Genomic DNA, 26,159 nt, shown 5'->3' on the forward strand with positions numbered 1-26,159 from the left:
AGTAAAATCAATGATCAGAACAAGAAGAGAGTTCCATGAGGTAGTTGGTTATGAAATCAACATACAAAGAAAAGCACGCTTACTGTATGTGAATAATATCTAATTGGCAAAATTATTGGGAAAAATCACATTCATGATAGAAACAAATGACAATGTACCTAGGAAATTATTTAATAAATAAATATATTAAAGCATTTTTCCAGAGAAAATTGTAAATTGTTCTTTAAGCTAAAAAACAAGGATTTGATTACAACAGAAACACACCATGTTTGTGAACAGAAAAACTCATGCTCGAATAGATTTGATTTCTTCCCTGAACAATTTATACCTTCAAGAAATTCTAATTCAAATTCTTATTCCCAATATAACTGTGCTTGTGTAAATTAACATTTTTCTCTTCTCTTTCCCTAAATTATATAAAAGCAACAAGGACAACAAAACTCCCACAAACTCCGCTTTCGGTGAAAGTAAAAATTATATATACTCTATGAACTACTAAATATTTGTAAGGACTGCAAAAAGCAACCGAGATTAGGCAGAAGCAATGTGGGAGGAAGTGAGGAACTTGGAGTTGGGGAATCTCAGAAAGCATGAGCAAAAATATACTTCCTGCGGGTAAATTTGGCAGTATCCAGGATTAAAATGCTCATATTTTATGATTTGACTGCCAGACTCTAGCATTTCCACTTCTAAGAATCCTAGAGAAATTCACACATAGGCACAAGGAGACCAGTACAGGGATGCTTTCTGTGGCATTGTGCATAATCAAAAAATTAGAAGCAGGGTTGGGGTTGTAGCTAAGTGGTTAAGTGTTTGCCTAGCATAGGCTTCTATCCTCAGCACCACATAAAAACAAATAAATAAAATAAAGGTTAAGTTCTTAAAAAAAATTAGAAGCAATCTAAATGTCCATCAGCTTAAATTGTAATGAAGTCCTAGATCTCTATAGATCAGTATGGTTAAGCCCCTAAAACAAAGTTGAATTTAAAAAAAAAAGCATGTTTCAGAATGATACATCATGTAGTACAAGCTGATGTATATAAATATTAAATTTAAAAGTAATATAAATTTTATTTATACATAGTTCATTTTTGGCTAAATCTGGTTTCTGGTTCATATTTGTTTTTATTGGAGAAAGAGTGCCCTGGAGTGTGTAAGAACATGAAGCTCACACGAAGCTTACACTGCCGCCTTCAGATCCTCATTTCTGCTTCTTACCAGCTCTGATCTTGTGCAAGTTACTCCTCCTTTGACCCCTCAGTCTCTCCACTTGTAAGATAGGAGTAATTGTATTTATATGATAGGGATTTATGGAGGATTACATTAATTAAAACAGTGCTTGATATATTTTAAATGCTTTTATATAGCAAGATATAGATATATAAATCTGAATATAAAATACTAAGATTGACTGGAAGGAGAGTCCCAGATTTATTTTTGTGTTTACTCTGGGAAAAAGGCATTGGGGCTTGATATGTTGGTAAACTTTATTTTTAATGTCTTTGGCTAAAACAGCTAAAGTATATGAGACAAAATGTGTATGCGGTTGTTAAATCTGAGTATTTAAGGTTTTATTTTCACGCTCTTTATTTTTTAAATTATTAAAGAAAACTCTACACAAAATACACAAATTATATATATGTGTATATAAACATGTATATGTATAATTTTGCACATGGGTTTACTAGTTTCTTTATACACACCCATAAAACTAAAAATGAATTGATAATATATATACTCATTGTGATTTCTTCTAGAAATGAAGGGGCAGAAATATAGAACTTTATTATTTTCTATAATATCCTAATTTTAAAACCAAGAGAGAGTAAATTCACACATTACACATATACAAGTATAAATATAACAAAAGATTTGAACAAATAAAGCAGAAATTTTATAATAGTTTATTATATTTATTAGAAATAGAACTTATTTATTTCTTTATAATTGTTTTTAAATGACAATAAAACAAAGGTTATTGGGGTTCAGTGATCAAATAGGAAACTTGTTCTAGTCTCTACTTTCTTTATCAATTTTTGGTCCCAGAAAGATGATGGGGTAAATCAAGGCCATGTTTAGAGGTGCTCTCCACATCTTAGGGCTCGGTTATGAGCAAGAGGCAATGCAGGGTACCAACAGCACAAGCCTAGAGGCACATCTAGAAGGCATTCCTGTGTCATCGTGTCCTGTCACAACCCTTGAATTTAGGGAAGAAGCTAGAACTGAAAGGGAGTAAATGATACACTGGAGAGCGTGGGCTTGCCCCCTGGTTTCTAAGGTGGGATGTTTCATCCTCCAGGTCGAGGCCTCCCCGCAGGACAGGCTGAGGTGGAGATGATAGAACGAGCCAGGGAGAAGCGTGCTTGGGAAGCCACTCTTCCCCCTCTGGGTGACATCCGCCAGTTTGAGAAGAGGAGGAAGATGATGAATGTGATGGAGAGGAAGGAGTGGGCCTTCAGAGAGCAGGAGATTGAAAAGTATGTTACCTACCATCAGACAGCTACCCTGCACTGATGGAAGTTATGTTTGGACTTCTTTTAATGTGTAAATCGATTTCCCAAATGCCGGGTTCTAGAAGCAATCTCAACCTGTGGAGATAAGAAATGGGGTTTCTCATTCTTTCAGGAGCAATCGCTGCCTCCTGATGTGGTGTAGGAGTTCTCTATAAATTTCTCTCCAGTAACATGAAAAGGTATACCCTCCTGGTGTGTGAAGTTCAGCATGGAACCCAGATGTCAGCATCTCCTTCAGAGCATCTCTGATTCTTCTTTATTTCTTTTATTTATTTATTTATTTTTTGTATCTATCATCTAGACTATTACAGAATCTCACTGATTTCTGCAAAGCATCTTTCAAACTATCCTTTTGCGTTCATTCACAGTGCCACTGTCCCTAGGCTTCTGCCCCATTCATATCCACTGACGAGCCTCCCAGGAGTTCTGTCCTATACTCCCCTGACACGGATTTGCAGTCAGGATGCAAATAGGCTATAGGCATTTCTGATTTGAAAGGAAGAATTGAAATGCTTCTATTAAAAGAAATGAGCATACTTGATGATATGCATAAACATTATGCCAAGGCACTTCAGTCATTTTAACTGACATAATTTTGGTAATGAGGTTATTGCTGACATGTAGAAATGATGAGAAATTATTAGCACCAAACTCCCTAACAAGCAAGAAAGGAAGGGTACTTGCAAGTCAAGGGTGTCCTTCATTGTAAGCCATGCTGAAGCACTTACTGAAGCACTTATTCCACAAGGAAGCCTTCCCATCACCCTCTTCTTGCCCTTGTTTGTCTTTCTTCTCCCCCAGAGGTCTTTTTATTATTCTATCCTAGAATTTATCTCCTTGTTGTACATGTTGGTTTCCAGGCCTCTTCTGGAGCACAGTGCTTCTTGAACGGAATCTTGTCTTGCACGTCATTGTCTCTGGCCTCCTGTATGATGGGCACTTGTTAAATATTTGACAAATGAGAGAAAGAATAAATTAATGCATGAGTTTTTAAGTAGGAGAAAAATGTGCTTTCAGAGCTCTGTTTTAGGAAAGTGAACCTTGACAGCTATGTGGGACAAAGTTTGGAAGAAGGAGAGACTAGCTGCAAGGAGTCCCAGTTAGGAGAGAGAATACGAACACGAACAAGGGAACAGATGCAAAAATGGTTGGAGGAGGGATCATTGGCAGAGGGAAGAAGATGTGAGGAAAGGGGTAGATTTCTGGGGGAACAAAATGAGTACCTTTTTTTTTAAAGATAGTCAAGGGACAGCAGGAATTTAAGCAAAGTCTGGTTCAGAAATATCTGAGCAGTCATCTGTACAGAGTTGGACACTCTAGGAGAACACTTATATGCCAAGGGAGGGGAGCAGACTTATTGAGTACCTACTATGTACTGGACACTGGCATTTTCAGATTCGCACCTCATTTTCTCTTCACTCCCCCATTAGTCAATCCTCCAGCAATACCACTCAATCTGGAACTGTCCAGACCTCTTGTTCCTGTAGGTCCATCTGCCCGGAGAGCCCACCTACCATACTGTTCTTCATCCTTCATAACCATCCCCACGCATTGTGATTAGATTCACTCTTAAGTTCCTCCCCTTTTCCCTCAAGTCATTCATCACACTTTTCTGGAGTGATCTTTTAGAAAAGTCTATGAAGACAATGCCCATGGACAAGATCCCATTTGTGGCAACTGTTCATGTGCTCTCTAGTAGAAACACATATTTGGAATACCATGAACTTATTAACGCTCTGTAATTTATTTGAAGACTGCAGGACTTTCGCCTGGAAGTTTTAAAAGAGCTGCTGAGGAGGCGTGAAGAGCGTCAAAATGAACTGGACATGAAGCACTTGAATGCCCAGTGGAGTAAACTGCAGGAAGCAAAAGAAGCCAAACTGGCCCAAATCCATCGCACACATTTATCAAGTAATGGTGTAGTATGAGGACGGGAGAAAATGGAAAAGGGGGCTTTGCTCTCTAATTTAGCTATGATAAAGTTCTGTTTGCATCCTAGTGTTATCAGATAGGTAAGGGATGAGAGATGAGTTATTTTTCAAAGGTAGAAGGGTGTCCCTCTCTACATCAAGTGACCACATTCTAATAGGTAGTTAAGTTGTTGATGTTATGGAGGGGTGAGTGTTGGTTCCTCATATTGATGTCCAAGGCCCTGGATAGAGAATCCTATTGCTCCACTTTTTTTTGTCATTATTGTCCCCTAAAAATGAACTTTAAGATACATTTTTTTCCTAATCACACCTCTCCAAGAAATTTTAATACCACTGACATCTTGTATATATGTTTATGTTCTACAAATGTGTTTGTACTTCATGTATAAAAATAGGAAATGTACACCTTACTCTTTATTCAATGCAGAATTAAGAATTACTTGGGCTGGGGCCATGGCTCAGTGCCTAGCATGCGTGAGGCACTGGGTTCTATCCTCAGCACCACATAATAATAAAATAAAGATATTGTGCCCATCTATAACTAAAAACTAAATATTTTTAAAAAAGAATAAAAAATTTAAGTGAAAAATTTTAAGTTATTAACATTTAATGGTAAAGCTTTACTTACTGAGAAACTGTTAATGTCATTTATTTACTTAAAAATTCTATTACCTCCATATGCAAATTAGCAACTGATATACATACAAGTAACAATCACATTTTAGAAAATAATTCAAAACTAGTTTTCTAACAAAAGTTAAGCAATTACAAAAATTAAATTACTGCTTAAAATTATTTTGGTGAATGTAAATTCCTCTCTCTCTCTTTTTTTTTTTTTTGTAGTGCTGGGGATTGAACAAGCAAGCACTCTACCAACTGAACTACATTCCCCAGCCCTTCCTTAATTCCTTCTTGGATGTAAAAAAGTAACTTTTAAGTTACAATTAGATATTCATTTATTTATTGTCAACCTTTTTTTCTTTTCGGTACTTGACATAACTAGTGAAGTATCTGACTAATTTTGTAGATAAGTAATAAAATATAAACTATTTTTACTTAATTCTAAAACTCTAAAAGTCCCATACAAAAGCACTAATGATTAAACAGACAATAAATATGCTCAAGGCAGAGACATCATATGATTTACACCTTGGGGGTGCACCTGGAGCCATTTAAAGGGAATGGATCTGTGAAGAAAGGAAAAGAGCAGGTGGAAGACAGAGAGCATGACCCCTGAGCTGAGAATTCTCCTAATGGGCACCGGTGAAGCTTTCCCCTTTGACTGCCAAACAAGTCTTAAAGCTGTAAACAGAGTCATTTTCTGGTTATTCTGATGTTAGCCAAGATGAACCTGTAGTCCTCTCTTTTAATTGTCTTGTAGGGGAGAGTAAGTCTCCTAGCACTCACTGAACCTGTCTTTTCCATTTACTTTGGATTTCCCTCATTTAACAAACTTTTATGGAAAAACGTCTTGGCCCAAAGCTTTTAAAAGCTTGCAGTTATAAAAGATTTTTGATTAGTACGAGTTGACAACTAGCTGATTTGGCTCCTGTCACTCCTACCTATCTCATGGCAGACCTGTCTTTAGTGTCACATTCTGGCTCTAGTGAATCATCCTGAAATCCATTCAGTTCAGTAGCTTTCCAATGAATAAAACTAGAATAGTTTACTATTTTGCATTTCTAATTCAGAACAATATTTTGGAGAGAGTCATGTAGGTATGTTTTATTTCAGCAATCAGAAAGCTTGAAGGAAAGGGAAAGAATATAGAAGGGAAACTGAAAAAAAGAGATATCATCAAGGATTATTCTGATTATGCATCACAGGTCTATGGACCTCTATCTCGCCTTGGCCGTTTCCCAGACAACAACTCAGAGGACTTTGTAGTAAAAAACTACTATCTCAACACCTATGAAGGTCAGCAATTTGCATGATTAGAAGTCTATTATAAGAGGGTTATCTTGGACATGTGGATTAAATATATAGATTTAGACTAAAAGCTAAACAATAAAAAATATTTGTAGGAAACAGCAACGAACAGATTTAATGTGATTATTAATATAAATTCATACAAACCAATTAAAAACTCTTAAGACACAAATGAATATATGGACACACTGTAGAACATTTTAACAAGGTAAATTCAACTAGCTACTAAATGTTTGAAAATGTTTAGTATAGTTAATAATCAAAGTTATGCAAAAATTAACTAGAAAAAAACCTTTTATAGTAGGTTTATGAAACAAACAAGACTTTCATAATGAATCAACCTGAAAGAAAGAAATGTCAGAAAACTAGAGGGCAAAGGGATGGGTAGTCAGGTGGTAAATTCACGGAGAGGACTGTTTCTTTTCTAAAATGTAGGAGGCTTATTTAAATTTTTTAAATTTGAGTTCACAAGTTGAAGCATCGTGTGGCCAAGATCATGAGTTGATCATCACACTGTTGAACTTTAGCTCTGACTGGCCATTTCTAGAGGAGAATATGACAATGTGAGAGCATATGAACATTCTCTTTAGAGTGGTGGCAACATGTATCTTAGCACTTTTGATTTTCTGTTGATAGTAATGGAATTTATTGTTCCTTTGTAGGGTAACATTGTTATTTTAGAATACATTTATTATTTTATAGTTCAAGACACTGAGAACATGCGTTTCTACCACGCGGCCTGCGCAGTGGTTTCATTAATGAGGTTCTGGCATTCAGTTAGTTAGAAGAGATCAAAATAAAACACACAGACAGTACCTTATTTTAATGCTAGGTCCGAGACGGCTCGGTCTCCCTGTTTCCCTGCCTCCAGCCGCTCAGCAGGGCAGCGAGGATTACTCTGGGCTAGCAGGAGAGAGAGAGAGCGAACACGCCGGGGATCAGCCTTTTATTTGGGGGAAACAAGAGATTCAGGGGAGAATTCCATCCAATGAAGGTTGAGGGGGGGCTGCACTCCAAGGTCAGGGTCAGTGATTGGGTCTCCAGGGTCAGTGGTTACGCACACCCCCACACGGATGGGCTCTCTCATCAGGAAAGGGTCGGGATAACTCCGACACAGCCAGAGTGCCTCAGGCCCTTAACGGGAGTCACCCAATCACGTGTCAGAATGGCTCCCCACATATTCCCCCTTTTTATTCTTAACAATGAGGCGGCGGTTCACTCTCTGGAGTCCCCGGATTCTTGATTGGAGGACTCGCCATCCTATAGTTACAATACAAAAGAGAATTAACAGCAAAGAGAATAATCCAATAATGTACCAAGCGGAGTGTTTAAGAATATTTCCAGGGTTGAATCCATTTAACTCCTTCAATATTTGATTAGCCAAAGAAGAAGGATCTGAAAAATCAGCTCTATTATTTTGAATGTCTTGGATATGGTGATGAAGTTCCAGAATATCCAAGCTATTATTACTATTTTGTCAAATATCTAATAAATGGGTTTTAACTTTCTCCCAATCCCAGAGAGAAGCATTGTACTTGGCAGCTGTAACACATACATACTTATAATTAGCATGGCATTTAAGCCTTTTCTTAAATTTTAAGGCTGAAAGTTCATTACCAATGTTAATAACAGTCGCCTCTAAGGCGTTTAACTTAGTCTCAATCCTTTTATCAATATTTACTTGATTACGCAGAGCCTTGGAAGTATTTTGAGCTAAATTATTAAGAAATTTTGTATGTTGAATATTCTGAGACAATGTCAGAGATGCAGAGACGGTTGAGGCAATAAATGAGACCAGTGCTAAGACACCAACAATTATGACTCCAATAGCACGTTTAGGTCTTGTTAGCTGGGCATGAATTTGTTGCAGGACTTGTAAACCAGCATCAGCATACCATGGCTCTGAAATATTAGCAGGTAATAAAACAAAAGAGGGCTGATGAAGTATCAGCACTCCTTTTTCTCCATTATACCTAGAAATACAATTGGTTAGGTTGCACTTATTACAAGTAACAAAATATCTATCATCTATCCATCTAACTTTTACATTTCCAATAATTAAAACATAAGGAGATTGGACACAGGCTCTTAGGCCATAGCAAGATCCCTCTTTACAGTTCTTGCCGACAAATTTTGGTAAAGGTTTATCTGTAAAATGTAAATACTCTGAGGCAGCAATTAAACGCCAAATATCTCTTTGAATGCCTCCTTCACTATAAGTCAAAATATTACTAACAAATCCTGCAGGTGTCATAGCAGAATTTCTTCGTAATTGTCTCTTATCAATTTTTGGAGACCAGTCTAAAATATACCCACTAGCTTTAGACACCTTATGTTGTACAGGAAAGGTATTTACACAATCCATCCATTTTGGAAAGGTGCCAATTTCAATTGTAGAACTATTTGGACAGTGGGGTACCGGTGGAGGTTTTGTAGAAATGACTGGCTTGTTATGGGAAAGTCCCATCTTAATTACTGATCTAGTATTAGGTTTTAAGTCTCCATAAATAGAATTATTTGTCAGTCTAGGTTTACCAATTGCTGTCTTTTTTTCAAATGATACTTTCAGACAGCCAGCATGTTTATCATGTGACCAACATAAAGGTAATTGGGCACTGTAGCCAGAATAATTAAATCTAGTCACATGATTGGGAGTAATATGAGTATCTGTAAATCCTCCCATCATGAATGAGTCATTAGTAAATACTGGAATAGATTCTCCAGTCCACACAGCTGGGTGTACCAGGGGTGGATCTGGGAAATATGTCCAATAAGTGTCTACTTGATTCCCTTTTACCTGACAGCCCAGTAGGGCAATTACTGTCGCTACCATCAAGACTGGGGTCCTGTTCTTTCCTAGGCGTCGAAGTATTTGGGAAGCCTGGGTTGTCAATTTCTTCACATCTTTCCACGAAATCAGCTTCTCGGCTGGTTCAATCTGGTCTTTCTTCATCTTTTTCCGATATCTCCTCCTTCTGGGTTGTGGCTCCTCCGTGTCTATCCTCAGTCGCTTGAGTCTGGGTTCTATCTCCTCCATGTCTGATAGCACGTTCAGGCACCCAGATAGGACGAAAAGCACCTTCTGGAAAAACACAAGCATGCCCTCGGCCCCATGATATTACCGGATCTGGGCCCTTCCACTGACCAGTCTGTAAATCTTTCCACAGAACTCTGCCTAAAGGGCCTGTCACCGAGGGAGACATTTGCCTCTCAGCAGCAGTGTGACCTTCTGTGTCACAGTTTAAAAAATTTAAAACAAATAAGGCATGATTAAGGCTATTTTGGGGAGTCATTATCTTATTCCCCCTTTTTAATTTTTGTAATTGAAGTTTAATAGATAAATGAGCTCGTTCTACAATGGCTTGACCTTGGGGGTTATAAGGAATTCCTGTTTTATGATTAATTTGAAACTCTTGGCAAAATTGTTGAAAAGCAGAGCTTACATAAGCTGGAGCATTATCTGTTTTAATCTGCATAGGACACCCTAAAACAGAAAAAGCTGCTAAGCAATGAGAAATTACATGTTGAGTATTTTCCTTAGTACGTGCTGTGGCAAAAATAAATCTAGAATAAGTGTCCACTATGACATGCACATAACATTGCTTACCAAATTGAGGAATATGAGTTACATCCATTTGCCATATTTGATTTGGTTTTAAACCACGGGGATTTACCCCTGATGGCAGAGATGGAGTGTAAATAACACACTTAGGGCATTGGCTTACAATCTGACGAGCCTGTTCTCTGGTAATACTAAATTTTTTACGTAAGCTAGAAGCATTTTGATGATGTAAGGAATGGGAAGCTAGGGCACAGTCATATGAAGACATCTGTTGACAAAAAGCTACTAATTTATCAATATTATCATTACCTGCAACCAAAGGTCCAGGGAGGCTAGAATGTGCTCGGATATGTCCAATAAAATATGGGTACTTCCTCATTAGCACTGTCTTTTGTAAATTATGAAATAATTCAAATAACTTCTGTGATGAAGTAAACCCAATAACTGAGGTTTCAATATTTTTGGTAACTCTGACTGCATATAAGCTGTCAGAATAGATATTAATAGGCTCATTTGAAAAATAATCTAAGGCCAAAATCAGGGCTTGAAGTTCTGCCCTTTGAGCTGAAGTATAAGAAGTTTGTATTACCTCTGTATGAACACGGCTGAAGAAACCTGCCTTACCAGAGCTGGAACCATCTGTGAACACCGATAAAGCTCCCTCTATTGGATGGGAAAGTACAATCTTTGGAAAAATAAGTGATGTTAATGATGCAAATTGTACAATCTTATCACGAGGATAATGGCTATCTATCTGGCCAGGGAAATCTGCAAAAGCTATCTGCCATGAACTAGAAGTTTGAAAAAGCCAATTAGTCTGTTGAACAGAAAATGGAATAATTATGATATCAGGCTCAGATCCAATTAATTGTAAAATCCTAGTTCTACCCTTAATCACTAATTGAGCTGTAGAATCATGAAAAAGTGTTAATGTCTTTTGAGGGGAATGAGATAAGTAAATCCATTCAATAACTCCTAATTTTTGCCATATGGCTCCTGTTGGGGTATGTTCAGTTGGAAATATTAATAAATATATTATTTCTTTAGGATCTATTCTAGTAAGCTGTGCATTTTTAATTGCAATTTCCACTTTCCTTAAGGCTGCTTTGGCCTCCAAAGTTAGTTGACGTGGAGAGGTTGGAGAAGGATTTCCTTGTAATATCTGAAATAAAGGACTTAACTCAGAAGTAGTTAACTTTAAGGATGGTCTTAGCCAGTTAATATCTCCTAATAGTTTTTGAAAATCATTAAGGGTACGTAACTCCTTGACTCTTATCTGAAGATTTTGAGGACGGATTGTACTCCCTTGAATTATCTGACCTAGATATTGAAAAGGAGATACCTTTTGAATTTTTTGAGGAGTTACACTTAAACCCATAGTTGTAAGTGAGGTCTCTAACTGAGTAAAAATTTCTGAAAGTACTTCTGAATTAGCATGAGCCAATAATATATCATCCATAAAATGAATAATGTATGTATCAGGGAAGCTATTTCTAATGGGATCTATTGCCTGATCAACATATTTTTGACACAGTGTAGGGCTATTACGCATTCCCTGAGGAAGGACTTTCCAGCAGTATCTTTTAACAGATTCCTTAAAATTAACTGCTGGGACAGTGAAAGCAAATTTTTCACAATCTTCAGGATGTAACCTTATAGAGAAAAAACAGTCTTTTAAATCTATTACCATCAAGCTATAATCTAAAGGAATGGCTGTGGGGGAGGGAAGTCCTGGCTGTAATGATCCCATAGGCTGAATTATCTGGTTTATTGTTCTTAAATCCTGCAGTAATCTCCAATTTCCTGACCTTTTCTTAATAACAAAAATAGGTGTATTCCAAGGGCTAAGTGTTGGTTCAATATGACCAGCTTGAAGTTGTTCCTCAACTAATCTATGAATTATTTTAAGCTTTTCCCCTGAGATGGGCCACTGAGAAATCCAAATAGGCTCTTCTGTGAGCCACATAATTTTTTCAGCTGTTTTAAGGATCGGGGAAGTACTCAGTGCCCCTAATAAAAATTTTGTCTTGAAGTATTTACTAATCCTTGTCGTGGAGACTGGCTTGTAAACAGATATTCTTCCTGAAAGTTTTCCCTATCATCTCCAGGAAAATACCTTTGATTAATTTCTTCAACTGACCTTATAGAATTTGGGGTGACTAGTAGTAGTCCCATTTTGGCTAGTATATCTCTTCCCCATAGATTAGCTGGTAAAGACTCTAACACATAAGGCTTAAATATTCCACTGTTCCCATCAGAATCTTCCCAACGGAGATAGTTGGCACTTTGAGCAGGCTGTGAAATTTTTCCTATTCCTTCTAGATTAGCTGAGGCTGTATGTAGAGGCCATGTCCTGGGCCAAAATCGGCTGGACAATATTGAACTATTAGCCCCTGTGTCAATTATTCCTAGGAAATTTTTATTATTAATTTTAAGTTTTAATAAAGGGCGTTCTTGTCGCACTAACTGGGACCAATATACTCTGTCCGGCGGTTTAGAAACTGAATCTGCCGGCAGGTGCCTTTCTGAGACACAAGGCAATAATATTAATTGAGCAAAAATATCCTTTGGGGTGAGTCTTAGGGCATAATTGGATCTTACAGTAACATATAATTGCCCTCTAAATTCTGAATCTATCACACCAGGTATTACTTCAATAGCTCCCTTTAAATTATTACGCCCCAAAATTAAACCTACAGTATTTTCAGGAAGCGGCCCGAAAATCCCAGTAGGGATTTGTGTTGGTCCCGTTTCAGGATCTAATTCAACTGTCTCTGAAGGTCCTAAGAAAACTGTCTGTGATCCATGTCTCTGCTCCGGTAAAAATCGCGGACTGTCCTGGTCGGCGCCGCTAGTGACGTCACACTGTGCGACGTCTCCCCATATTGTTTCTGGGCCCGGGGAGGGGCCGAACGGAAGTTTTTTGTCCCCTCGCTAGGAGGAAATACTTGTGGCGAGAAGGCGGGCTCATCTGCGCCACCCGAATCAACCATGTGGCGCCGAGTCCTGCAATATCTATTATCGCCAGTAGATGGAGCCCTAAACCTAAATTTGCGTTGGCGACATTCGTAGGCGAAATGACCGGGTTTTCCGCAAACGTAACACTTGCTGTGGGACTTCTGAACTGAATTTTGTGGCCCCAAAGTTTCCTTTAATACTGTTGCTAAGGCTACCGTCTGCAACTGAGTGGAATCTAAGTCAGAACACAAGCGAATATACTCAGAAATTGTTCCTTTCTTACGATGGGGGCGGAGAACATCTTGGCAAATTTTGTTTGCGTTCTCAAAAGCCAATTGTCTAACAATAAATTCGCTAGCTCCTGGGTCTCCGATGGACCTGTTTGCAGCCTGATATAGTCGGGCTACGAAATCTGAATAAGTCTCATTGGCACCTTGTCTGATTTTGGTAAGAACTAAATTGGACTGGTCCTTGGGGACAATTTGCCTCCAGGCACGTTTTGCACAATCAGTTATTTGATTGTACACTACAAAATCATAATTTAACTGTCTTTCTAAATCAGCAAAATCTTTAGTCCCTAGAAACATCGTTACTGGCGTTTCTATGCCCTGTCTTCTGTTTCTTTCTGCCTGTTCATTACAAAAATCAGTCCAGTAAGTTTTCCAAAGTAAGTAATTTCCCCCGCTCAAACAAGATCTGGCTAAAAAAACCCAGTCACTAGGAGGAAGGGGTTGTGAGCAGATATTTTCTATCAGACTCTGAACAAAAGGCGAATTTGGGCCGTACGTTTCACATGCATTTTTTAATTCCTTGATAGTTTTAAATGGAATTACAGCATGAATTCTAACTCTCTGATTTTGCTCATCAGTTTGCTCAAAAACTGGAAAGAGGTGAAAACCAGTAGTATCCTCCCCCATTTCTTGAGCCTTCTTAATACCTTGCTGAACTGGGGTAAGAAAAGTCATCTTTAATTCAGCACACCTGTTAAATTTGGTTCTTCTAGTAGGTATCGGCTGAATTTTAAAGGCTTGGGCAGGTGGTGCTAAATGCAATCTATTAAAATTTCTCTCTAAGTCCTGAGTTTCTATGTCTAATTCTTCTTCCTCAGACTGCGAGCTGCTATCAGACTCTGTACTATCGCCATTTGGAATTTGGGTTTCTAATTCACGTGGCTGAGAAGAAACCTGAGCCCTGCTAGGAGTTTCCTTTGTATTTTCCTCTCCAGGAAGATTGGTTACCACTTCTGGAGGGCTCTCCAAGATTAGAGATGCTTCTTCTTTATCATGCTGTTCTGTATAATCTGTCTGTGGGCTAGCTTGCACATTTCTAACCTTTGTTTTAGCTCTTAGCGCTTTTGTTTTAAAACGGCTCAAAGGAAAGGAAATTAACTTAGCCTCAGGCTGATTTTCCATTTGAATAGACCTAATGGCTCTTTGAATACCTCTCAGAAGCTCTTCTGGTGGCCACGGACTCTGGTCCATGTATTCAAAGAGACAAATTTCTAGGGCCGTCCAAGTTTTCTGTATATTCTCTATGCCTCCAGGTATTTCAGTAGAAAGACAAACTCTCTGTAACTTTCTTCCTAATTTCTCCCAAGTAAGTAAATTTGGAGACTCTTGGTCACAAAACCAAGGACAATATTCACCTACAATCTTTAAGAATTGCAATAACTGAGTTTTCTTTATCTGTTTTCCTTTCTGATTAATTATACTGTCTAAAATAGTTAGATACATTTCCTTATCCGAAGAAGTAGAATTTCCCATTTTAAGTAAATTAACGTCTCTTTCCTTCAATAGTTCCTGGTACTTTTGTGACTCAAATGTCACTTTTTCCTTTCTCTTATTTCTTATTTTCTTTATTTCCTCTTTATTTCTTTATTTCTATTTCCTTATCTTCCTTTCTCTTTATTTCTTTCCCTTAATCTTTTTAGCGCGCGCTCCCACTCAATCTAACTAATTCAGAATGCCCCCCTCTTGGGCGCCAATTCTACCACGCGGCCTGCGCAGTGGTTTCATTAATGAGGTTCTGGCATTCAGTTAGTTAGAAGAGATCAAAATAAAACACACAGACAGTACCTTATTTTAATGCTAGGTCCGAGACGGCTCGGTCTCCCTGTTTCCCTGCCTCCAGCCGCTCAGCAGGGCAGCGAGGATTACTCTGGGCTAGCAGGAGAGAGAGAGAGCGAACACGCCGGGAATCAGCCTTTTATTTGGGGGAAACAAGAGATTCAGGGGAGAATTCCATCCAATGAAGGTTGAGGGGGGGCTGCACTCCAAGGTCAGGGTCAGTGATTGGGTCTCCAGGGTCAGTGGTTACGCACACCCCCACACGGATGGGCTCTCTCATCAGGAAAGGGTCGGGATAACTCCGACACAGCCAGAGTGCCTCAGGCCCTTAACGGGAGTCACCCAATCACGTGTCAGAATGGCTCCCCACATGCGTTAATTACACAGAAATGTGCTTACCATTTCAGGGGCAGTTCATTCTATTATATGAGTACAGCTTATCAACACCTCCAACAAAATCCATTTTAATTTTACTAAAATTAAACATATTCATCTGAAATGGTAAATTTAAGCACTAGATACTAAAAACGTGTGCTTCCTTCCCATAGGATTAATTGAACTTGAATCAAGTCTTCCAGATTTTGTGACACAACCGAGAATCAGAACTCCAAAACCAAAAGTCAGTACCACTAAATCTGGTTTTCTGAAGAGGGCAGCAAGACTGGACTATGAGTTGACAGAGGTTCATAAGGTATCATTGTTATCTGGAAGACAAGAGGCTTCTAGTGAGACTTCTGCAGAAAAACGCTGTAGTCTAATTTGTACTTTGTTTGGGGCGGTGTTGAGTAGTGGGTCTAATGTAGGACCTCGTGTTCTTTTTTCCTCGCTAGACTTTTCTCTTCTGGAGGTTCCCCCTGATGTGCCAAACCCATGTGCTTTCCTCCCCTCACTTCAAAATGAAAGAAAACTTAGAAGTTATTCTTCCCATTTAGAGAACTCATGTTCCTTTCTGAAAGTGTTCAAATTTGGATCTATAAATTAAAATTTGACACTTTACTGAGGAATAGCAAATTTCTAGGATTAGTAATAACTCTTGGTGTTAATAGTTGCAAAAGGCTCCATTTTCTCCACTTTATAATTGTTACCAGGGAATCATGAATATAAAGAGGCATCATGAATAAAAGCAGGCATATCCAACAACTTTCTCATTTAGATGAGAGAGTTTGATGGTCATCAAACTTTAGTATGCATCAGAACCATGTGGGAGGCTTGTTGAAACATGTTGCTGGGTTGCCCCCCGCCCCCGCCTCCCGTTTCTGCTAGGTAGGTTGGGGTGAGGCTCCTGGAGTGCTGGCATTTTTTAAAAAACAAGTTTCCACTTGACGCTGATGCGCCAGGCCCAGGAAACACACTTTGGGACCCATTGGTTTATGATGTGCACCCATCACTAGTCCATGCATGTTTGTTTGTTCCATTGATTTCAGTAATAAGACTCCATGGGAACCCAGGCTCAACAATGATGTACATGTATCTATGCGGTTCTTTCTCATCTAATTCCCCTGTGTACTTTTACCTATGCAGAATACTGCGTTCACCATATGCTCACTTTCTATAAGAATGTGTTTTCTTTTATTAGACCTTAATCGTTATACACAGTAGTTGGGTTCATTCTGTCAAACTCATGCATGCATGGAAATTGATTTCAGCTCATTATCCCCTCTTTTCTTTCCCCCCTTTTCCCTCCTGTCCTCTCCCCTCTCCCAGTCTCCTTTCTTTACCCTACCAGACTTCCTTTTGTTCATCTATTTATTTGATTGATTCTTTATGTTGGATAACATAAAGAACATCCTTCTCTTGTTCTTCCCTTTATTTTACTCTAGCTTCTGCATATGAGAGAAAATATTCAACTTTTAAGTTTCTGAATTTGGCTAATTTTTCCTAGTACAATATTCTCCATTTCCATCTACTTATCTGCAAATGCCATAATTTTATTCTTTTATTATGACTGAGTAGAACTCCATTGTGCGCATATATATATGCACATAGATATATCACAGTTTCTTAATTCATCCATCTATCTATTAATGTGCATAACTTAGCTATTGTGAATTGTGCTACTATAAATATTGATGTGACTATTTTGCTATATATGCTGATTTTACATATTTTGGGAAAATAACAAGGAGTGGGACAGCTGGGTCATATGGTGGTTCCATCCCCAGTTTTTTGAGGACTCTCCATACTGATTTCCAGAGTGGTTTTACTAGTCTGCAGTCCCACCAACAACGTACAGGTATACCATTTCCCCCACAACCTCACCAGCATTTATTATTGTTTGTTTTCTTGATCATTTTCATTCTGACTAGAATGAGATGAAATTTTAGTTTAGGTTTGATTTGCATTTCCCTGATTGCTAGAGATGTTGAACATTTTTTCACTCATTTGTTAGCTGTATGGGTAGGTCTCTTCTTTTGAGAAGTTTCTGTTTCATTCATTTGTTCATTTATTGATTGGGTTATTTGGTTTTTTGGTGTTAGGTTTTTTTGAGTTCTTTGTAGGTTCTGGATATTAATCCCCTGTAGGAGGAGTAGCTGGCCAACATTTTCTCCCATTCTGTAGGCTCTTTCTTCTTGCTCTTAGTCATTTCCTTTGCTGTACAGAAGCCTTTTAGTTTGATGGCATCCCACTTATTGATTCTTGGTTTTATTTCTTGTGCTTTGGGGGTCTGTTGAAGGATGGTTGGTTCCATAGTTTAGCTATTGTGAGTTCAGCTGCTATAAACACTGATGTGGCTGTGTCACTGTAGTATGCCTCAGTTTAGGTGTAAACTGAGGAGTGGGATAGCTGGATCAAATAGTGGTTCCATTCCAAGTTTTCTGAGGAATCTCCATATCACATAATGGTTGCTCCCATTTGCAGTCCCACCAGCACTGTATGAGTGTACCCTTTTCCCCACATCCTCATCAAGATTTATTGTTGCTTGTATCCTTGATAATTGCCATCTGACTGGAGTGGGATAAAATCTTAAAGTAGTTTTGATACGCATTTCTCTAATTGTTAGAGATGTTGAAAATCTTTTCATATATTTTTTGATTGATTGTATTCCTTCTTCTGTGAAGTGTCTGTTCTGTCCTTAGCCCATTTATTGATTGAATTATTTGTTCTTTTGGTGTTGAGTTTTTTTGAGTTCTTTATATATCCTGGATATTAGCGCTGTATCTGAGGTGTGTGCGGTGAAAATTTTCCCCCATTCTATAGTCTCTCTCTTTGAATTATTGATTGTTTCCTTTGCTGAGAAGAGTAAGAATGTTTTTGTGGATGATTTTTGTGAGGTCTCGGAAGCCCCCTTTTGTTCTTAATTTACTAAAGGTCTTACTGTGTCTTTGTTGAATTTTTTTCAGGCACTTATCAAATTTATATAGGTATTTTAAGCTGAACACTTCATTTAAAACACTGATTTCTGCTGCATTCCACTAGTTTTGATATGTAGTATTTGTCATTATTCTTATTCTAATATCTAAAAATGTTCAATATTGTTTTTGAACCTGTGAGTATTTAACAGTGTTTTAAAATGTCCAAATATGTAGGAATTTAAACTCATTTTTTTTCAATTAACTTACTCAATTGCACTGTGATTAGAGCTAATAGCCTATGTGATACCTTTTCTTTGAAATTTAGTGAGGGTTGCTTTGTGGACTAGTATATGATTATACATATAACATAATCAAAGTCCACCTTTAGATCCTACTATACCACTCATGTGTGGGGCAGGTACCTTATAGCAGATAATTCCCATTTCCTGTCTCCCATCCTTGTGGCATTGCTTTGATTAAAAAGCTGTAATCACCCAATACATTTTTACTCTTATTGCTTTAACAGATTGTTATATTTTAATGCAATTAAAAATTAGAAAAATAAGAAAAGATTTTGTTCTACCTCATTTGTTCTTTCGTTGCCGTTCTTTGGTTGTTCATGTATCTACACAGACTTCTAAGTTTCCGACCTGAACAACTGGTTTCATTGTCTCACATGGTGCTCTGGCAAGCAGCTTCAGTGTTTGTCTGTCTCAAGAGTCTTCCTCCTTTACTGTTGTAGAGGGAGGGAGGTGTAATTCACAAACAACAGAAATCTGCCCGTTTAAAATGTCCAACTCAGTGTTTTTAGCATGTTCACAAAGTTGTGCCACCATCAACACATTTAATTCTGGAATATTTTCATCGTCCCCTAAACAAATGCCAGACCCACTAGCAGTCACTTCCAATTCCCCTCTTCCTCATTCCCTCACAACCACTGTTCTGCTTTTTCATTATGGATTTGCTTATGCTGAGCATATTGTGTAAACTGAATCGTGCATTAAATGGCATTTTTAAATTTGGCTTCTTTCACTTAGGATAGCATTTTAAGATCAGTCCACATTCCCATACATCTCATTACTCCATTCTTTTTTATGACTGCATAATATTCCATTGCATAGATATACCACATTTTATTTATCCACTCATCAGCTGATGAATATTTGAATCATTTCTAGTATTGGCTATTACAAATAGTGTTACTGTATACTTTTATGCTCAAGTTTCTGTGTGGACATGATTTTAGTTCTCTTGGGCATATCTCTAGGAGTGGGATTGTTGGGTCCTACAGTAACTTATGTTTTACTTTTGAGAAACTGCTAGATTGTTTCCAAAGTGACTGGACTATCTTATATTCACATCAACAATGTATGAGGGTTCCGGTTTCTCCATCATTTATTATTGTCTATCTTTTTATCATAGCTATTCCAGTATGTGTGATGTGATATCTCATTGTGGTTTTGATTCACATTTCTCTAATAATTAATAATATCAAGCACCTTTTTAAGTACCTGTTACTCATTTAGATCTCTTTTTTGAAGATATGTCTATTTAGATCCTTCACCCATTTAAGAATTTTTTTTTTTTAAATTGTTGAGTTATAAGAGTTCATTGTATATTCTGGAGACTAGACCTTTATTAGATATGTGATTTACAAAGTTTTCTCCCATTCAGTGGGTTGTCTTTTTCATCTTCTTAATAATATCCTTTGAAATACAGAGTTTTGATTTTGATATATATATCAAAAAAAAAAATATATATATATATATATATATTTAGTTTCAAAGAGTGATTTTGCTGAGAATAGAATTCAAATTTGTTTTCTTTCCTCTTCCAACTCTTCAAAGATTTTACTCCACTTTCCTCTTGTTTGCGTTGTTTCTTACTATAAATCTGCTATAATTCTTATCTTTGTTTCTCCATGGATAAGAAGTTTTTTAAAAAATACTTTATGAGCTAAGTCATGAAATCATGGAGGAGAAATATTCAGAAAAGCGTAAAAGCATTGCCAAGTGCAGTATTTTCAGGCCACTTTGGTAGAAATTTAAGCTGGAATATATTTCTGATGCTTTGTGAAAATAAGTTCTTTAAATTTGCCTTTTGAGCTTATTAAAATGTATTGTTTGGTAAGAAGATTTCTTTAATATTCTCATGTTCATTCATACTCATTCCCTCAGCTCCACTTTTGTAGGCAATTATGAGTCTGAGATTAAAGAAAATTGCATTTTCATTGGATTATTATTTTAATTGGATTTCCTGACCAAATAATTTTATTTTAATTGTAACAGTTTTGAGAATTTTTTCTTTTAAAAAATTTGGATATTTTTCATTTTTTCTTGTATTTAAAATTAATTTGTTGACTAAGGAACATATTACATAGTTCAAAATTCATGAATTATTTAAGAATATTAACCTAAATGTTTTTCTTACATACTTGTCTCTCAGTCATGTAGTTCTGTCTCTGGATGAAACTCATGTTATTAGATTCATGCATGTCCTTAGAGAGATTTGATATAAGCAAATATCTGTATATGTGTACATATATGTGAGTTTATTTAAACATATACCTGCACAGAAGCATACATGTTTATGTACATTAGTACATTTTTAAATATGTTCTAGCAAATATGTCTAAACACATATAAGTCTCTTTTAGAATTCTTTATAATTCACATGTAAATAGATAAAGTGTGCTGTTCTACCCTTGCATTTTTCACTTAATATATCTCAGAAATCAATTTATGTCATTATTACCTGAAAAACTTTCTTATCATTTTTCACACTTTCATGATATGTCATGATATAGATGTAAAAAAATGCATTTTTGATAGATATTTAGATTGTGACTAATGCTGCAAACCAGGTATGGTGCCTCACACCTGTAATCCCAACTACCTGGGAGGCTGAGGCAGGAGGTTCAAGGTCCACCTGGGTAACTTACCAGACCTTGTCTTAAGATAAAAAGTAAAAAGAGGGGGTTCCCTCAGTGGTAGAGTGCACCTGGGTTCAACCCCAAGTACTGAAAACAAAAACCCAGACAACAACACTACACTGCAGTGAGTGACATTTTTTTGCATATAATTTGGCACATGTGTGAACATATCTAGAAGATAAATTCCTTGACTTGGAATTTCTGGACCACAAATGTATGTGTACTTATAATTTTGTGGATATTGCCAAATGCTCTTATGTAAATGATTTATCAATGTTAGAAATATTCAAAAGCACCATTTTCCCACATCTTTATCTACATAATTGGTTATGGATGATTGGTTTTGAAATAGTTTCATGTGGTATTGTTCAGGACTCTTCCCTCAAGACTTCATAAATTATTAATTGCTTTTAGACTGTTGCTGATTTCTGTGGAGTCACCAGTTGTGGTTATTGTAGAGCTGATATATATTTGCTGTCAGTTTTATTTTGGGCAAACTCAGAGGCTCTATTACAACTACAGTTAGATGGTTTTAAATTTTACCCATAATTTTTGCATTTTTTTAAACCAGTTTCAGGTGTGTGTGTGTGTGTGTGTGTGTGTGTGTGTGTGTTTTAAAACAGTGTTTATCTATGTTTTTAAGAAAAATATAAAGCTTATTATATGATGAAAAATTAACTGAAGTATGATTTTAAAATAACAAGCAGAATTTTTCCTTCTTTTAACTTAAAAATATTCCCCTCTGGTCAAAATAGAACCAATGAGCAAAATCTTATATTATGTGTTATTTGAGGACTTTTAGTGATCAAAAATTTTAAAAAGATATGTCAAAATACAAACACACATACACTCTCTCACTAGGAAACAAGCTAATTTTTTAAGAATCTGAATGTTCAGGTTTCAAGGCCAAAGAAAAGATCTCTTCTCCACCTTCAGATAATTGCCATCAAATGTGCTTCAATTTCCCTAGTAACAATAAGATACACCAAATATTTCAATCATTTGCTGCATAGCAAAATTTCCTATGCTCAGACATTCATGTGATACAGCAAATTAGCTCATGTGGAAAAGCAGGAGTTGGATTTTTGCTTGTGTGCACATAAGACAGAACCTTTTAAAAACTCATAATAGATTGGGATTGTAGCTCAGTGGTAGAGCACTTGTCTAGCATGTGCACGGCCCTGGGTTTGATACCCAGTACCACACACACACACCAAAAAAATCCTTTAAACCTCCCAAATCTTTTATTAAAATAGATATACTAAGAATATGTGCCATATTTATTGAGTGGTTACCCATTCCTTAGGAGTATCACAGCACCCCGTGGGAAATGCATACACCCCATTTGTACTTTCTCAAGCTGACCCAGCATAGCCATAGAAATATTGTTTTTGATTGATATTCAGATCTGCAGCCTCGATCTATTAGTGGAGGAAAATACAAAGAAAAGGGATGACATTAGTTGGCATTATTTCAGGCACTGTTGGAAAAGAAGAGTAAAGGTCTGGAACCAAAGAAACCTCTGCGCCTCCTTCAAAGAAACCCCATACCTGAGCCTCGGCTTCCAACTCCAACCTTGGAAATGAGTTCCAATGTAAGTTTGAAACTTTTATTTGAAATGCAGAATTCAGCATTGTAATCAGTTCATTTTAGGATAGTGTGGGTTGAAAACAAATCTAATTTAACAGTGTTAGTTTTTCAAGCTCTGATTTTTTAAATTGATATTACATATTTATTAAGGCAAGGAACTATACAGAAAAAAAAAACACATTTGTTCTGCCAGGCTCTGATTTAAAGTTGATTTTATTTTTTAAAATTTATTTTATTTATCTTTATTTATTTTATTCTTATATACTAAGCATCAGCTACACATAAAACTAAGCATAGTGAATGAAGTGAAATATAAACCCAGTCTTTTTCAAGAATAAAATCAGAAAGAATGAAAGCTCTTCTGATGAAAATAGGAATCAGAAGGTAATTTTTCACATGCCAAGTTGAAAAAGAAGATTGAGAGATGATCAATTACCCTACTGTCTCTCTTCCCACGTGAGTGGCCGAGGACTGTGGGACTCAAGGAGGAAGGAAATGCTACAGATATCCTAAGGACAGACTGGCTTCTGGGCAAGTCTCCCTAACCAGGGCTACTTCTAATTAAACTCAACTTGGGCAAGACACCAGAGTTGGTTAAGAAAAAAAACTGCTAGAGATGCCACAGTGCAAAGTTATTTATTGAGAGAAACAGAACTGCCAGATAGATTGGGCTCCCTCTTTGCCTGGCCAGCACAGAATCTCTGTGTGGAGGGAAAGTCCCCACAAAATGTCCACCTGTGTTCAGGAGGTGTGCTACATCAGGGTAGGGTTGACAAGAGGTCTCATGAATGCCTGTCACCACCTGTGATGGCCCGTGTGGCCTCCGTGGAGGGACTGAAACACTCCCACTGACTGGCCACACTGCCCCTTTCTGGACGTCATGCAGGCCTTTGGTTGCACATCTTTGGGCTCTAGGTGTTTGTGCTCCCATCAGGCTATTACTTTCTTTGACACTGAAAGGCATCTTTGCTAGATTTCCAGATCCTGATCTTTCTGCTTTTTGCACAGAATTATTTAAGGTGATTTTTGTAGATTAACTTATGCAGTATATTCTGAAATTTACCAGTTTAGCTAAATTCCTGTGAGAAGTACCTCCCTGCAACATGGACAACAGAGTTGTATTCTTTACTAGCTCATGATCAAACATGAAAATACTATGCTAAAAGGATAATTCAAGCAATACTTATTGTTTCAAGAAAGTTTTTTTTTCTTTTGGAAATGGCATCATTTGAAGGGACAGCATGGTAATCTTATCATTTTGGGGCTTTAATATGATCTGGTAATGATGTTTATGATGAAAAAAGAATAATGTTAATGATACACTAAGTAACATTGTTTGAAGTACTACATATTCAATGAGGGCAGAGACTGTGCTTTATTTCTTTTTAAATCTTTCTGGCATCTAGCGTCATTTCTTGCTTGAAATGAATCTTCAGAAAAATATCTGATGCTTGGACTGCTGCTCTTCTCAAGCTGCTTGGTTCTTCTCCCTTTGTTCTTTCAGGAAGAAGAAGACACAGAAATGGCTGTGATCAACCTTCAAAGCTTACTCCGGGGTAGAGTCGTTCAGAACATGGTGTGTAGGTCCAACTACAGGCCCTGTGTTTCTCCTTTGAGAATGAGACTTTTGGAATGCATATGTGCTTGGTTTGTTGGAATGAATTCTCTCTTGCGTCCTGCTACCCCGTTCAGCTGTCTTTTAATTCACCTATCCATCTCCTTCTAGTGCTGTTGTTTGTCCAGGTGGGTGACACAGTGTTAAGGAGTGCAAGGACGTGACTACTTCTTGCCACAGTTGTACATAAGGCAGTGTGAAACTTATTTCATCCCTCGAATTACTTATTCAATGAAATTTCTCACCTGAATTTTGACTGTTAAAGAATTACAAATTAAATGGCTTCCCTAATTTTCCACTGACTCATAACAGTTATTTGAATTTGCATAGTTAACAATACCTGCATTATAAATGACATAGCTCATAGTGATAACTCCCCTTTTAAACTTGTTTTAGTCATTTTTTTATTGCTCTGACCAAAAGACCAATCAAGAACTACATAGAGGAGGAAAGGTTTATTTGGGCCTCCTGGTTTTATAGGTCTCAGTCCATAGACAGCCGACTCTGTTGCTTTGGGCCCCAGGTAAGGCAGACCATCATGGCAGAAAACCGTGGAGGAAGAAAGCAGCTCAGGATATGGAACCAGGCAGCAGAGAGAGACAGAGAGAGACAGAGACAGAGAGACGGGGAGGAACAGAGACAGAGATGAGACAGAAAGAAAGAGAGAAAGAAACAGGACACCGAGCACACAAAATCACAGTAGACCAACGCCAAGACACATTGTTATGAAGATATCCAATATACAGAACAAAGAGAAAATATTAAAAGCTACAAGAGAAAGGAGACAGATTACATTCAGGGGTAAACCAATAAGGTTAACAATGGATTTTTCATCACAGACACTGAAAGCAAGAAGGTCATGGAACAATGTATTTCAAACACTGAAAGACAATGGATGCCAACCAAGAATTCTGTATCCAGCAAAATTAACCTTCAGGTATGACAACGAAATAAAAATCTTTCATGATAAACAAAAGTTAAAAGAATTTGCAGCCAGAAAACCAGCATTGCAAAGCATTTTGAGCAAAACACTACACGAGGAAGAAATGAAAAACAATAACCAAAACCATCAGTGGGAAGTGCCTCAGTAAAGACAGAGGGCAAGGGGAAAGATAATCATGGAGAAACAAACAAAATTTTTTTAAAAAAGGATAAATAATCAAACATGGATGGAAGTACAAACCATATATCAATAGTAACTCTGAATGTTAATGGCTTAAACTCTCCAATAAAGCGACATAGGCTGGTATCATGGATTAAAAAAAAAAACAAATCCAACAATATGCTGCCTTCAGGAGACACATGTGATTGGAAAAGACATACACAGGCTGAAGGTGAAAGGATGGGAAAAAATATACCACGCACACGGTCCTCGTAAGCAAGCAGGGGTGGCCATCCTCATATCGAATAAAATCGATTTCAAGACTAAGTTAATCAAAAGGGATAAAGAAGGTCATTATATACTGTTAAAAGGAACCATTCACCAACAAGACATAACAATTATCAATATTTATGCACCAAATAATGGTGCTGCGACATTCATAAAACAAATTCAACTCAAGTTCAAGAATCAAATAGACCACAACACAATAATTATGGGTGACTTCAACACACCTCTCTCACCATTGGACAGATCCTCCAAACAAAAGTTGAATAAAGAAACTATTGAACTCAATAGCACAATCAATAACCTAGACTTAACTGACATATATCAACCATCATCAAATGGATATACTTTTTTCTCAGCAGCACATGGATCCTTCTCAAAAA

At 37.2% G+C, this 26,159-nt stretch overlaps 1 protein-coding gene across 4 annotated transcripts in view; it reads left to right on the forward strand.

Annotated features, from left to right (window-relative positions):
- CFAP91 (cilia and flagella associated protein 91) overlaps positions 1-26,159 on the forward strand; it is an 89,285-nt gene that overhangs the window by 16,300 nt on the left and 46,826 nt on the right. For 3 of the 4 annotated variants that reach the window (XM_081300804.1, XM_081300806.1, XM_081300805.1), the window contains exons 7-12: positions 2,300-2,477; positions 4,267-4,424; positions 6,179-6,361; positions 15,508-15,650; positions 22,662-22,778; positions 24,279-24,350. In XM_081300804.1, the coding sequence (XP_081156930.1) occupies positions 2,300-2,477; positions 4,267-4,424; positions 6,179-6,361; positions 15,508-15,650; positions 22,662-22,778; positions 24,279-24,350 (851 nt within the window). The remainder of the gene's footprint in view (positions 1-2,299; positions 2,478-4,266; positions 4,425-6,178; positions 6,362-15,507; positions 15,651-22,661; positions 22,779-24,278; positions 24,351-26,159) is intronic. The other variant, XM_081300807.1, reaches the window with a different exon arrangement.

Source organism: Spermophilus citellus (assembly GCF_964194105.1).
Source record: "Spermophilus citellus genome assembly, chromosome: 7".
Classification (NCBI taxonomy): Eukaryota; Metazoa; Chordata; class Mammalia; order Rodentia; family Sciuridae; genus Spermophilus; species Spermophilus citellus.